This window comes from Chenopodium quinoa, unplaced genomic scaffold (genome assembly GCF_001683475.1).
Source record: "Chenopodium quinoa cultivar QQ74 unplaced genomic scaffold, ASM168347v1, whole genome shotgun sequence".
In the NCBI taxonomy this organism is placed as follows: Eukaryota; Viridiplantae; Streptophyta; class Magnoliopsida; order Caryophyllales; family Amaranthaceae; genus Chenopodium; species Chenopodium quinoa.
The window spans coordinates 23,235,595-23,249,717 of NW_018742204.1; the positions used below are offsets into that span (position 1 = coordinate 23,235,595).

General features: G+C 35.4%; 2 protein-coding genes and 1 pseudogene across 2 annotated transcripts; all 3 read right to left on the reverse strand.

Moving 5' to 3' along the window:
* Positions 1–2,485: 2,485 nt before the first annotated feature.
* On the reverse strand, positions 2,486–4,856 carry LOC110724682 (thaumatin-like protein 1b). Its single transcript, XM_021904129.1, has 3 exons — positions 4,592–4,856; positions 3,770–4,481; positions 2,486–2,889 (listed from the first exon to the last, which is right to left on the reverse strand). Exons 1-3 carry the CDS (start codon positions 4,644–4,646, stop codon positions 2,742–2,744), a joined length of 915 nt encoding a protein of 304 aa, XP_021759821.1. The 5' UTR covers positions 4,647–4,856; the 3' UTR covers positions 2,486–2,741.
* Positions 4,857–5,974: 1,118 nt separating this feature from the next.
* On the reverse strand, positions 5,975–6,882 carry LOC110690307 (annotated as a pseudogene).
* A 140-nt stretch (positions 6,883–7,022) lies between these two features.
* Positions 7,023–10,126, reverse strand: LOC110690382 (probable leucine-rich repeat receptor-like protein kinase At1g35710). Its single transcript, XM_021867237.1, has 3 exons — positions 10,030–10,126; positions 8,678–8,729; positions 7,023–7,834 (listed from the first exon to the last, which is right to left on the reverse strand). The coding sequence occupies exons 1-3, from the start codon at positions 10,124–10,126 to the stop codon at positions 7,078–7,080; spliced, it is 906 nt and encodes a 301-aa protein (XP_021722929.1). The 3' UTR covers positions 7,023–7,077.
* Positions 10,127–14,123: the final 3,997 nt, after the last annotated feature.

The following is a 14,123-nucleotide window of genomic DNA, read 5'->3' on the forward strand; positions in this document are numbered from 1 at the left end:
CCTAATTGATGTAATTAGGTTGGGCAATTATTTTAATTATTTGGTACAATGTGATGCAAAAGCACTAGCAAGAAGCAATAATGTATGAGTTATAGTGCATGTTTACCACCACATATATAATCCCAAACAAAAAACCTAAATCCTCTATCAAGTCAAGAAAACTACATAAATGTATGCTTTCAAGACATGTCAATATGTGTGTTTGACCTCGCTATAAAATTAATTAAAAAGTTAAATTATTATTCTATCTTGTAATTTGACATATCGATATTTACTTCATTCTCAGATTATTCATGTTCTCATTAATTCTATTAATTTTTTATTAATTAAAAGCAAATTTGAAATCAATAAGGTCATAAGACTTATCCAACAACGACTATACAATTAGGTACGGTATGGTATTTACATATGGATATGGCTAGCCACCATTAATCAATATGCAATAATAACGACAGGATGGCTTATAATAGTCAATAAAATCTGCTTTAATTTTGACCAAGATTAAACTTTGAAAAGAGGAATTACCATAACGTACGAACATCCGTTGCAAATATTTGACCTGGTTGACAAACAATAAATCTATTTATCCAAATTTTTAGTAACTACGTACGTACTTACTCTCCCCGTCTCAAATTATTAGCAATGGTTTGACTTTATGCACTATTCACAAATCTCCCTTTGACCATCTTTATAAACTATTATATGAAGGTCAATGTAATCATGTAAGACATTGTTGGATCTATTTTAATGTATAGTTTCTTAATATAAACTTTTTATAACTTATATAAATATATAATAAAAGATATTAACGGTGAAACATGAGCAACGACAAACGTGTTCAGTCAAAATGTTACAAGTAAGTTGGGACAGAGGGAGTAATATCGAGTAGTATAATAAAATTAAAGATAAAAAAAGTGATAGATGACTCAAGTAGCAATTAAGGATAAGGTGAACCTTGCCGTTTAAGGTCAATACCGCAACATTGAAGGGGTGAAAAGCTTTAGAAAACTGCATGTTGTAACCTTCTTTATTACGTGTATCTTGCTTGTAAAAGCTAAGTCTATATCACCTTATACTTTGCCTTCCAACACCCATACAGTTAACACTTTTTTTTGCCTGTGCGAGTAAACATTGACCAATTATTTTAAAAAAATTTAATCTTCTTAAGATCAACTAGTGATATGTGATCCATATTTGATTATCGGATCCAAATAGTATTTGGATTACATTATTCCATAATTTCATAATGTAATACTTGCGAATGGGAATAACCTAAATACATAAGGATAAATTATGGCAGAGGATTATCAATATTTGACAGATAATAAATAATTCTGAATTTATCTGACCATGTATTAAATAATTCATTTTAATTAATATTCTAGAGTTCGATGTTGGATCCATTGTTTCACTTTATTTATAAATAATTCTTCATATATCTTATAATGTAGATCGAGTATGAGTGCTCATTTATAGTAGTCCACTACTTTGATTTTATAGAAATTAATTATTTGAAGTATATAATAATAGGAGATTCTACCATACATGCCAATAAATTCAACGAGAAGTGATAGATATATATAACGGGCCTTTAGTATACGATCCTAAATTTGTGGAATAAAGTGCTAATTATATTGGTATTAAATCATAAGTTACTTTCAAGCATGCAATTCGCAAGAAGGAGATAATAATATAAAGTTGATTGTGAATTTAGATCGCTTTAATGTATAAAATAATAATAAAATAAAAGAATAAAATGATAATGTATAGCACATGTGTTTTTTGTTATTTTTTCAGTGTAAATAGTCGTATAAAATATTGAAAAAAATATATATAATTAACCAAACAAGAATCCCTTCAAAAAAAAAAATTGAAAATAGTCCTCAGCTTGTTAGTCGTGTCTAATTAACTAGATTCGTCATTAGATTGCTCTAATCCGTATCAAAACTATGCTTTTCTTTTGATTATTTTGGACTTTTAACCAAAAGTTTAATACTGTATATGCAAGTCTATCATATACTTCCTCCGTTCTTTTATTATTGCACCACTTGCCTTTTAAGGAAGTTTCACAAATATTGCACCATTTCCTCTTTAGGAAAAAAATTATTTGTGTTCACACTACAATTACCCAACATACCCTTATTTTTTCACACTTACTTTTTAGTTTATCAATATGTCACATGGGCAATTTTGTATTTTTACCTTTCTCTCTCTTACTTTTTTCCACTATCAAAATATTTGCATCCAACCCCTATGGTGCAATAATAAAAAAACGGAGGAAGTATAAAATTTCCACCATATTAGTGATATTTAGTGATATACTTCGTACGAGTTTAAGCTCAAATATGCATTTTTAACATTTTTACACAATATATGTATATTAGTGATATATATACTAGTTTGTATTTTTTTTTGAAACAATATATATACTAGTTTAAGCTGTTAGGGTCGGTGAGTGCACAGCGGAAGTGAAGATATGCTAAAACTTAATTTCAAGGGTTTTTTCTAGCAAAAATGAATAATTAAAAGATTTCAATATTCAAAATTTTCTTTGACAGCACAAATTAATTCGATCTATGTTACATTGTTTACTTTTAAATTTGCAGCTAAACTTTGGGCCTCATCCCATTACCATAAGCCCATAACATAAATCAATCAAAAATGCTAACCATCAATTTATTGGGCTTTCTGGACAAGTTTTGCAACCTTAATTTGAGGTTCATTTACTTATAGGCCCATAATTATTGATATAATGACAGCCAAATAATCATTGTTATTAGTAGTCCTACAATTGATGATTGAATCAAATAGTTGCTTGATGAGTCCATGAGATAATAATCTGGTGCGATTGCTGATGGATTTGGTGACTGGGTCCCACTTGATTTACCACTATAAAAAGAAAAAAATAAAGATATTGTGAGCAAATTCAAAATTTCTTGAACACCTATTCCGAATTTAGAATCTGTATACTAATTCAGATTACATTATTAACGTGACTATCAACTCCAAACCGAGATCAAGAATGTATACATTGTATATTACGATTTACGACTATATGAGATTAATAGTTAGGCTCATCATTAATTAGTTAGAGAATAAACATATTAATATTAGATTAGAATAGATCCAATAATTATGCTAATTAATTAGTTGGGGTTGATACGTAGTAGTACAGCTAATCATGTCCATGCAATATTGCTACATGCTGGGAAAAAAAATTAAAAAATAATTTGGATGCCAAGTACAAGAAACAGATATCTGACGTGTGATACTTTGATCATCATATATATTTATGTAAATGGTGAGAAAATGTTAGGATGTGGTATTCAACTCGGTTTTCATGATGTATGAAAATCATTTATATAATGGTACCATTATAATGTATCTACCATGTTGACCAACTTATTATTATACTCATATAATTATGTTCATACAATGATACAAATGTATGTACATTATTATGCTAATTAGTTATTTATTTGCTTATAAGTTTGTAATCTTATATCCGTTGACTCGTTATATTGTACTTCTATGGTGGAATAATAAATGTTACTCTGCAGTAGTTTTAGTTTTATTGAATGTTTTTATCTTTTAACCCTTTTTTAAGAAAATATTGTAAAAGGACAATTTTAGGGATGTAAGGAGTATAATAAAAATAATTAATTATGATTTTCATCATATATATCCTACAATCATTTTCTACAATAATTAACGTATGCATGAATTGATGAAGGTGGTTTAATTTTGTTTAAAAATCAAAATAACTTACGTGGTAGTTGTAGTAGGACAAAATGTGATGACATAATCAGCACCATTGCAAGTAAAAGTGCTAGTCGCATCATCATATGCATAGCTATAAGCACTTGGGCAAGCTGCCTTGAAGAACTCTGAGTACTTGCTCGGCTTGCATGTATCCGGCGTTGCATTGGGTCCGCTACAACAGTATTGTGCGTCGCCAAATGCCTCACACGCACTCTTACATGCAACCTCTTCAACGTTTGACCCATATGTGCTAGTTACAACTTGGAGCTCTGTTGGGCATGACCCATTTAGGTCCACCATGCAGCCCGTGGACGAACAATTACCCGACCCACCCACGGGCCGAACCATCATGGGTAGGTTGTACCCGTCTACAAGGCTAACATCATAAAAGTCCATCCCACCCGACCCGTTCAGAGTAAACTCGGCGAGGGTGGCGGGTGGGCGGGCACCCGACCCGGAGCACTCCACCGACCCGCTCCCACAATCGGCCGTTGCACACGAAAAGTTCCCACCGGCTGAGTTCGCGGTGCAAAGGGTGCGGGCCCACATCCGGCCCGACCACGACGCTGGGATATTAAGGACATTGGTGGCTCCAGGGAGAAGAGAAAAACCGGTAGCGGAAGCAGGGAGTTCAGGGGTGCCGGCGCCGGTGAGCGTGGCGGGCCATATGGTGTAGGTGCATTGGTTGACAAACGTGAACTTGGCTGCTAAACTCATTCCTGCATTTCATACAAACAAACTTGTGTCCCATTATAAACATACAATAATAAGAAAAGAAATAATTACTTTGACAAATAAAATTGATGATTAAGTTGTTGTTAGTTATTACCTAAGAAGTGTATGAAGAGGAACAATATGGATTGATAATATTGAAACATAGTCATAATAGAAGAGTTAAAAGAGCTAAATAAAAGAAATTTGAGGAGAATGAAGAAAACTTATATACCAAAAAATTATTCAACAAAATCTGTTATTTTAATTATATTCATATCTTATAAATTATTATAAGTTATGGCAAATTGTCCACTAGGAAAGTTAGTTCATAAACAGAATATAAAAAACTATATGAAAAAAAAAAAAAAAAATTAAAACTTGTATATAGGTGGTTGAGAATGGTATGACTAAACTTATATAGATGATAGAAAGTCGGTAAACTATAATTCTAATTTTATTCCTAAGAAATGGAAGAAATTAAACGTCATTTAATTCTTCATGGTAAATTACTTTTGTTTTGTGTTCTTTTTACTTTATTTTAATGTAAAATCTACGTATTTGAAATTGTTTTACAGGTGGTAATGTTATTCTAGTTTTGGAAATTGGTTACTTAAAGCCTTAATTCCTTAAAGGCTAAAGCCGCTAAAGTAATGGTTTTTTGCCGTGTCATAAATTAGATTTTCCAATAGCTATGAGATGATATCGGAGTAGTAGGGTATGTACGGCATTAGTTTTATGTGTTACTCCCTTTTTTAATTATTCCTTATAAAAAAAGTTGAATTATATTAAGGGTACTTTTACTCATCGAATAATTTTAAGAGTACTATTATTCATATAAATTATAAAAATTACCTCCGTTTCATAACAAGAAAAATACCCCCTCGTTTATAAGTTGCTGCGAACGTGTTTTGCAAAAAAAAAAAAATTGTATACAGGGCCGAAGGACTAACAAATTTTCCTATTATAAAATATTAGTACTCCGTATTGGCCTTGTATATTTCTTGAAATACGTAGTAAAAAGGATCAAAATTCATCAAATCAAGAATAGATTTTGGAATTATTTTACTGCACAAAACATTTGGAGAGACCAAATATGCTCTCTCTTTTCTCAAATTTGGTCCATCATATAAAAAATCAAGCAGAGGCTCATGGGAATGGGATTGGCTCTGGTTGCAATGCCTTCTGCACGAGCTCGGTCTGTTCTTTGCTATGAACTGAGATAAAACCAGTAGCAGTTGCAGCAGATGGAAGGCGCCCAACATACTTAATGTCATCAGCAGTTCCTCTATTTACAGATTTCATTGCAGTACATAAACGAGGTGCAATGTAGCTGTAAGCGCCCATGTTCATTGGTTCTTCCTGACACCACACAACCTCAGCATCTGCAGTAAATATTGTAATAAAGAACGAAGGAAGTATATAATACGATATTCATAGCAATTATTACCGACTGCATCTTTAAGCATTATGATAGCTTAATAATCAGACTTTGTTTTACTAAGATTTTCCATCCTAGTGAAAATTACTCAGACAAGAACACAATTAGATCAATAGATCACCATATATATAGTAATACAATATTTTCATTGGAAGAGTAAATACAATTAATAATACAAGGTGTGGTAAGTAGCCTGATTAAACCATAATTATTTTGGTAAGAACGAAGCTGTGTGTACACATATTACAAACGCTTACAAGGAGGGAGTGGAGGAGCACATAGTCCAGGATTATGTGAAAATGCAGATGCAGGGATACTTGCATTGTGTGGAGGAATGCTTCCACTAAGTAGATTTCTCGAGACATCAAACCTTTGTAAGTTTTCAAAATTCAACACCTCTTTCGGAATGCTTCCAGTAAGATTGTAATGGGTTTCATAGCTAGTAGAAAGCCTATATCTTTGTGAATTGGACCGGTAAACTTATTCCGAGACACATCAATGGAATTATAGTACTCGTACCCCTCTCGACTAAAAAATATTACTCCCAATGATCCATTGAAGTTGTTGGAATGAAGATCAAGGTCTAAGAGTTGGGAGAGATTACTAAACTCCACTGGAAGTTTTGAGTAGAATTTATTATTGGATATGTTAAGGTACCTCAAACTGCTGAAATTTCCTATCCATGAAGGTAACGTCCCACTGATCTGATTACTCGACAAATCAAGATCTTTTATACCCAAGCAAGAGGATAACCATTCAGGAAGTCGCCCTTTGATCCCTGTCCCAGCTAAATAAAGAGATACAATGTTTAACTCAGAGATCAAATGTGGTATATTCACTAATTTAAGGGTAGGATTGTAGGATATATCGAGAGTGCTTAATGTTTGTAGTCTAGAAAGTTCAGAAGGTAGTGGACCAACAAGTTGATTATGAGATAATTTTAAAAACTCCAAGGTATTGGACCTACAATGCTATTATTTGAGGCACTAATCTCTAGTAGTTGGTTTAGATTGCCCATCGTTGATGGCAAATCTAAATACACTAGTGATTTAAGTTGACCTATAGATTCCGGTAAAACACCACTTAATTGATTGAAACTCAAACCTATGTTATCCACATTTTTGAGTCCACCTATGGAACAAGGAATAGGGCCACTAAGTTTGTTATAAAAGTTTCAACTTGGAAAGTTGGCCTATAGAATCAGGTATAACTCCAATGATATCATTATATGTAAGGTGTAATTCTTGCATGCTAGAGACATTACTTACCACAAACTCTGGTAGAGGAGCATTGAGATTGTTATAGGAAAGATCTACAAATTCCACCCTCGGAAGTTGAAAGATGGATTTAGGTATGCTTCCGTTAAACTGATTATAGAGCAAATTTAATCTTGTAAGGTTCTTGAGCTTGCCAATACCAACTGGAATTTCACCGGAGAAATAGTTTCCGGTAAGATCAAGGTCGGTAAGTGAGACCAGATTTGCAATGGAAGAAGGTAATGGGCCAATGAATCTATTATACTGCAGATCTAGAGTTAAAAGTGACTTGAATGATCTAAAGATATTACAGGGTATGACACCGGAGAGGTAGTTATTGCGAAGGATGAGATGTTGTAGCTTATGGAGGTTACCTAATGAAGAGGGTAACGGACCTTCAAGGCTATTGTCGTAAAGATTAAGATAAGTTAAATTAGAGAGGTTTCCTAGTTCAGGAGGTATGGAACCAGATAACCCTTCATCTCCCGCATCATTATCTCCCTCATCATTATAAATTCCAAGAACTTTAAGGTACGTAAGATTACCAATGTAAGGGGAGAGTATACCTACAGGGTTATATACGTAGAGTGTATCTACCCTTCCGGTGACAGGATCACAGCTTACACCTCCCCAGTGCGCGCAACAGTTGGTCTTAGGAACCCAACTATATATCTAGGTACTGAGGGTCCCCTATTATTCCACGCTTGAATTCGAGCAACGCCTCTTCATCAACAGCGTTGCAAGATTCTACTGATGGGCAAAATGAAAATGTAATGATATGAATCAACAAGATTATAAGAAGAAGAGTGTATTCCTTAAGGACTTTCATCACAACAGAAGAATTGTAACAGTTGGGAATGGGTGGAGAAGTAGCTAGGCATGTGAGTGCATGGAAGATAATTTAATAGGCATGGATACATCTCTTAATATAGAATCCTGAGTTATTTCTTTGTTTTTGTTATTTTATTTGTAATTAATGTTACTATGTCATATTGCCATGGCTTTCAAGTTTAGAACTGAAATTCTATAAGGTTGATATATATATGTGGCCAGTGGCGGATCCAGGATTATCAAGTAGGGGTAGCACCATACTAGAAACTAAAATTTCTATTAATTAGAATTTAAGTAACCTTTCTTCAAGCAATAAGTTAGACGAAAAATATCAAAAAAAAAAAATCAATTTGAGTCTAGAATTTTTTTTATAAGTGTGTAGGAATTAAACAAAAAAATATACAATAAATATTTTTGTTTGAAAAAGAAATAACTTAACTCTTTGGTATTGACGTATTGTAAATTTGAAACTATTCATACTTTGCCTCACAATTGTTCAATTCATCCCTATATAATTTTGGTTTAGCCTTGTTTAATAATCTATAAGGTAGAAGAAATTGGTTTCTAAGATAATTAATAAAGTGGTAGAGATAATTAAAAAAAAATAGAGTGAGACAAAAGTAAAAATATGTAGGCTAAAGCAAAAGAATAGAAGTTAATGTGTGAGGTATCGAACTTGCAACTTGCCAGCCATTTCCCACCATCAACACAATTCAGCAATTCTACCGCTGCGACAATAGTTGCCAATTTAATAATTATACTAAAACAATAAATATTTTTAAAAAAAAACTAGGGGTAGCACGTGACCCCCTGGTTCCTTAGTAGATCCGCCAGTGTATGTGGCCATGTGCATTCTTTCCCTCCATCAATCACTCATTTCTATATTATAACGGAGTATTAGAAATAATATATAGGCCCGTTTCAAAAAAAAAAAAAATAATAATAATAATAATAATAATTATATAGGTAGTATAGAGTGGAAACGTAGCAAGACTAAAGTAGAAACACGAAACATCAACTTTGAATTATTCCCAAGTCATCATAAATATTGGTTTCAAATTGTTTTGTTATACTATTGTTGAACTAGTACATATAATATTTAATCTCTATTATGCAAGGAAAGAGGGGATGATTTAGTGTCCACCTTTATACCAAAATACCACTCTTCCTTTTACAACATGATCATCATTGAGTTACATGAAAAAATTTAAACATGACTAAAATAACATATTTGAAAAATGAAATCAATATAATCAATCAAAGTCTATAGGATTTTGGTTCCATTAAATATATTATCGCCTCATCCCTCCTTCTATTCCTTTATCTGAGACATGATCCATTAACGACTGTCATGATGTGAAAAGAGCTGTAAAAAAAAAGGATGAAAAATTCAACAGTAAATATTTTTTTATACTGCAATTCCTTTTATTTTTGGGTGTCGATTTTTTTGAGATTTCATATGAGATTCTAATGATTCAAGTGATTGATTTAATGATTTTATTACTAGGAGATTGAAGTGCTACATGTAAATGGATAAACCGGTATTTTAAATGCAGAACGAAAACAATGATGGTTATTGATGCATGGAACTGTAATGTAGAATTATACATGATGATAGAAGAACGTTTTTCCAATTTGAGCTCTAAACGTAAACTATTGACAAAAATGGTTGCGTGGCAAAACTATTTACCAAACTAAGCTTCCAGGGTAAATCGCTGTCTCGGACAGCGTTTTACCCCTGGTTTTTTTTTTTTTAAAAAATTCAACTGGTAAACGCTGTCCCAGACAGCGTTTTACCTTCTGTATTTTTTTAAATTCAGTAGGGCATAAAACGCTGTCTCGGACAGCGTTTTATCCTTGGGTTTTTTTTAAAAAAAAAAACCAACTACAACTATTATATATGTTCAACATAAAGCGCTGTCTCAGACAGCGCTTTATGCTTGAACATAAAACGCTGTCTCAGACAGCGCTTTATGCTTGAACATAAAGCGTTGTCTCAGACAGCGCTTTTTTGCTGGAAACAGCAACCAGCATCCAGGCAGAAAACAAGCTTCAGCAAACAGCTTGCATGCTGCAGTCCTCCAACAGCCACCACAACAGCCAGCTCCACAGCCCTACCGTCCATCGTATCTGTTCACATGCAATTTAACAAATCCCAACAGATTTAACGCATTACCGCAATCCCAACATGCAATTTAACAAATCCCAACTGTTAACACCACAACAGCCAGCTCCACAGCCCTACCGCAATTCTGGCCAATCCCTTGCGAGACAACCTGGACGCCCTATAACGTGTCCATCGAGACCCTCAGAGGACCCATGACTGTTAACTGAAATTCGTTGTAATCGTAGATGGAGGAATTATTTTGTAATAGAAAATTTTGATTTAATAACATTTGGAACATTTTGATTTAATAACATTTGGAACATTTGATCGTTAACATTTTGGTTAATTGCTAATGCGTTAACTCTGTTGGGATTTGTTAAATTGCATGTGAACAGATACGATGGACGGTAGGGCTGTGGAGCTGGCTGTTGTGGTGGCTGTTGGAGGACTGCAGCATGCAAGCTGTTTGCTGAAGCTTGTTTTCTGCCTGGATGCTGGTTGCTGTTTCCAGCAAAAAAGCGCTGTCTGAGACAGCGCTTTATGTTCAAGCATAAAGCGCTGTCTGAGACAGCGTTTTATGCTTGAACATAAAACGCTGTCTCAGACAGCGCTTTATGTTGAACATATAAAATAGTTGTAGTCGGTTTTTTTTTAAAAAAAAAAACCCAAGGATAAAACGCTGTCCGAGACAGCGTTTTATGCCCTACTGAATTTAAAAAAATACAGAAGGTAAAACGCTGTCTGGGACAGCGTTTACCAGTTGAATTTTTTTAAAAAAAAAAAACCAGGGGTAAAACGCTGTCCGAGACAGCGATTTACCCTGGAAGCTTAGTTTGGTAAATAGTTTTGCCACGCAACCATTTTTGTCAATAGTTTACGTTTAGAGCTCAAATTGGAAAAACGTTCGTGATAGAAACATAGAAAGAGTAACGTGCAGTTTCCGGTCAATTATATTCATTCTTTTGTTACGATTATTAATATTAATATAAACATTAAAGAGCCAGCCCTGGATAGAGCGAACAGGAGAAGTTGAAATTGAACAAAATGTCATTTTGTTATACATTTTTAAGCTAACATTGAATACTATCTTAGAAACTACGAGTATCTTTAATGCTGATACTTGATTAAGACTGCGTAGATCAAAAGCATTAATATTATTGTTTTTTGAATTTATAAAAATGTTATAATTTAATGCCTAAGATGACTCAATTGGATCATATATAGTTGACTCACTATTGAATTTTTTTTTCAAAAAAATATAGGTATGGAGTAAAATTATACTTAATCAGGTAACAAACACTTCTTGTTAGAATGATCAGTACATTTTTATAGGCCAGACTTTATTATGAGTGAGCCAAAAATCTACATCGGTCCGGGCCCACATCCGGCCCGACCACAACGCTGGGATATTAAGGACATTGGTGGCTCCAGGGAGAAGAGAAAAACCAGTGGCAGAAGCAGGGAGTTCATGTTGGTAAAATACCTGTCGATTCCAATAACAAAAAATAGAGAAGATGAAAGGGAAAATACTTGGTTGAAGATCTCAAACTCACAGTCACGCCGTAAAACAATAATCCACTGCCTTAGAAGCGAAATACGCCACCACCGGTACAGGTTTTCTAGTGACACACGCCCCCCAAGTTTAACGCAACTCTCTCCGTAATCCGTGCACCCGAACTCGAAGAGTGGAATTGCTCAAGAACTGTTCAGATCTCAAAGGGTAGGTTTTGTGTTTTCGGGTTGAAAAGTGAATGAATTTCTTATGAAGAGGCAAGACTCGTATTTATATGAGTTCCGGAAAAAGGAGACACGTAAAGCAAACCGACCTAGGAAAAAGGCGGGCCCGATCGGGCAAGCAGCCGCCCGATCGGGCGCGAGATGGAACCCACCCCGGGCGAGCCATTGGGCGAAAGCCGCCCAATTGGGCGCGAGATGGAACCCACCCTGGGCGAGCCATCGAGCGAAAGCCGCCCGATCGGGCTCGTCAAAAACTCGAGTCCGTCGCCCGGTCGGGCGAGGCCGCCTGATCGGGCGCGAGAGTTCACCTATTTTCCTTAGCCACCTCCGCCCGGTCGGGCGAACCACCGCTCGATCGGGCGCGAGAATCCGTTTGCATTACCTATTTCCAACATAAAGGGGTGCCGGCACCGGTGAGCGTGGCGGGCCATAATGGTGTAGGTGCATTGGTTGACAAACGTGAACTTGGCTGCTAAACTCATTCCTGCATTTCAAACAAACAAACTTGTCGCATTATAAACATCAATAATAAGAAAAGAAATAAAATTACTTTGTCAAATAAAATTGATGATTAAATTGTTGTTAGTTATTACCTAAGAAGTGTATGAAGAGGAACAATATGGATTGATAATATTGAAACATATTCATAATAGAAAGGTTAAAAGAACTAAATAAAAGAAATTCGAGGAGAATGAAGAAAACTTATATACCAAAACATTATTCAACAAAATCCATTATTTTAATTATATTCATATCTTTTTATATTTTTATTGATCCGGAATATTTGAGGGGGAGTACGTCGGATAATTTGGGTCGTGGTCATCGTGAAAAACGGCCTCCTTCGTGGCATTGGAATTATGTCATTCATACTATCATCACTGAAAATATAGACCCTTCTACAACACATGTCGTCCCTCCTCAATCACATTCCTCAGGTAAACCTTTCCCTATAGCTTGTCATGTTGAATATAATCGTTTTTCTAACAGACACAGGTGCTTTTTGGCGACGATCACTAAGGGAAAGGAACCGTCTTCATTCAAAGAGGCGGTTAAAGACGTCGGTTGGCGTAAGGATATGCAAGATGAGATTGATGCTCTAGAACGCAATGGCACATGGACCGTTGTGGATCTTCCTCCGGGCAAGAAGGCTATTGGTAGTGGTTGGGTGTATAAAATCAAGTACACTGACAAATCAAAAGTGGAACGTCTCAAGGCTCGTTTGGTTGTTTATGGCAATCGTCAGGTTGAAGGTGTTGATTATAATGAGACGTTCGCTCCAGTTGCAAAGATGACTACGGTACGTATCTTATTAGTTGTTGATGTGTCTTTGAATTGGGAGTTACATTAGATTGATGTTCATAATGCATTTCTTCATGGTGATTTGGATGAAGAAGTATATAACCAGTTTCCTCCAGGGTACGGTACTCCGACGCCTGGCAAAGTTTGCAGGTTGGAGAAATCTTTATATGGCTTGAAACAAGCCCCAAGACAGTGGTTTTCAAAACTGTCAAGTGCTCTGCGAGGTTTTGGGTTTAAAAACTCATATGCTGATTACTCTCTATTTAGCTATGTACAGGGCAGTGTCTCTTTGCATGTTCTTGTATATGTCGATGATTTGATAATTGCAGGCTCCTCTCATGAGGCCATTGTTCGATTTAAAGCCTATTTGAGCAAATGCTTCTATATGAAGGATTTGGGTTTGCTTAAGTATTTCTTAGGCATTAAGGTCGCTTGGAGTCCCGAGGGCATCTTTCTTTCTCAACGGAAGTATGCTCTCGATATTTTGACTGAAGCAGGAATGTTGGGCTGTAAACCCATTGATACTCCAATGGAGCAGAATCATCGTCTTGCTCATGCTTCCGGTGAGCCGTTCTCTCATCCGGAACGGTATCATCGTTTGGTTGGTCGTTTGGTTTACTTGTAGGTTACTCGACCGGAGTTGAGTTAATCAGTGCATGTTTTGGCACAGTTTTTTAGTGTTCCACAGGTTTCTCATTGGGATGCGGCTATTTGTGTCTTATGCTATCTTAAGGGTAGTCCGGGACAAGGTATTTTGTTGCGACCAATGCAGGATTTACGCTTGACGGCGTTTTGTGATAGTGATTGGGCGGCGTGTCCGTTGAGTCGGCGTTCCTTGTCAGGTTATTTTGTTTTCTTAGGTCGTTCCCCTGTTTCTTGGAAGACTAAGAAATAGCCGACTGTCGCTACATCCTCCTCTGAAGCCGAATACAGGTCTATGGCTCTCACTTCTCGTGAGTTGAAATGGTTGAAAATGTTG

What these genes read in the sequence shown, in the direction of transcription:
- LOC110724682 (XM_021904129.1), bottom strand. Translation starts at nt 4,646, where the DNA reads ATGACTATGTTTCAATATTATCAATCCATATTGTTCCTCTTCATACAC. An exon ending in CCTCTTCATACACTTCTTAG is followed by an intron (nt 4,482 to 4,591) that starts GTAATAACTAAC and finishes TATGAAATGCAG; the next exon opens with GAATGAGTTTAGCAGCCAAG. An exon ending in TGTCCTACTACAACTACCAC is followed by an intron (nt 2,890 to 3,769) that starts GTAAGTTATTTT and finishes TTCTTTTTATAG; the next exon opens with TGGTAAATCAAGTGGGACCC.
- LOC110690382 (XM_021867237.1), bottom strand. Translation starts at nt 10,126, where the DNA reads ATGGACGGTAGGGCTGTGGAGCTGGCTGTTGTGGTGGCTGTTGGAGGA. An exon ending in TGTTTTCTGCCTGGATGCTG is followed by an intron (nt 8,730 to 10,029) that starts GTTGCTGTTTCC and finishes CTATTGTCGCAG; the next exon opens with CGGTAGAATTGCTGAATTGT. An exon ending in AAATGGCTGGCAAGTTGCAA is followed by an intron (nt 7,835 to 8,677) that starts GTTCGATACCTC and finishes CTAGATATATAG; the next exon opens with TTGGGTTCCTAAGACCAACT.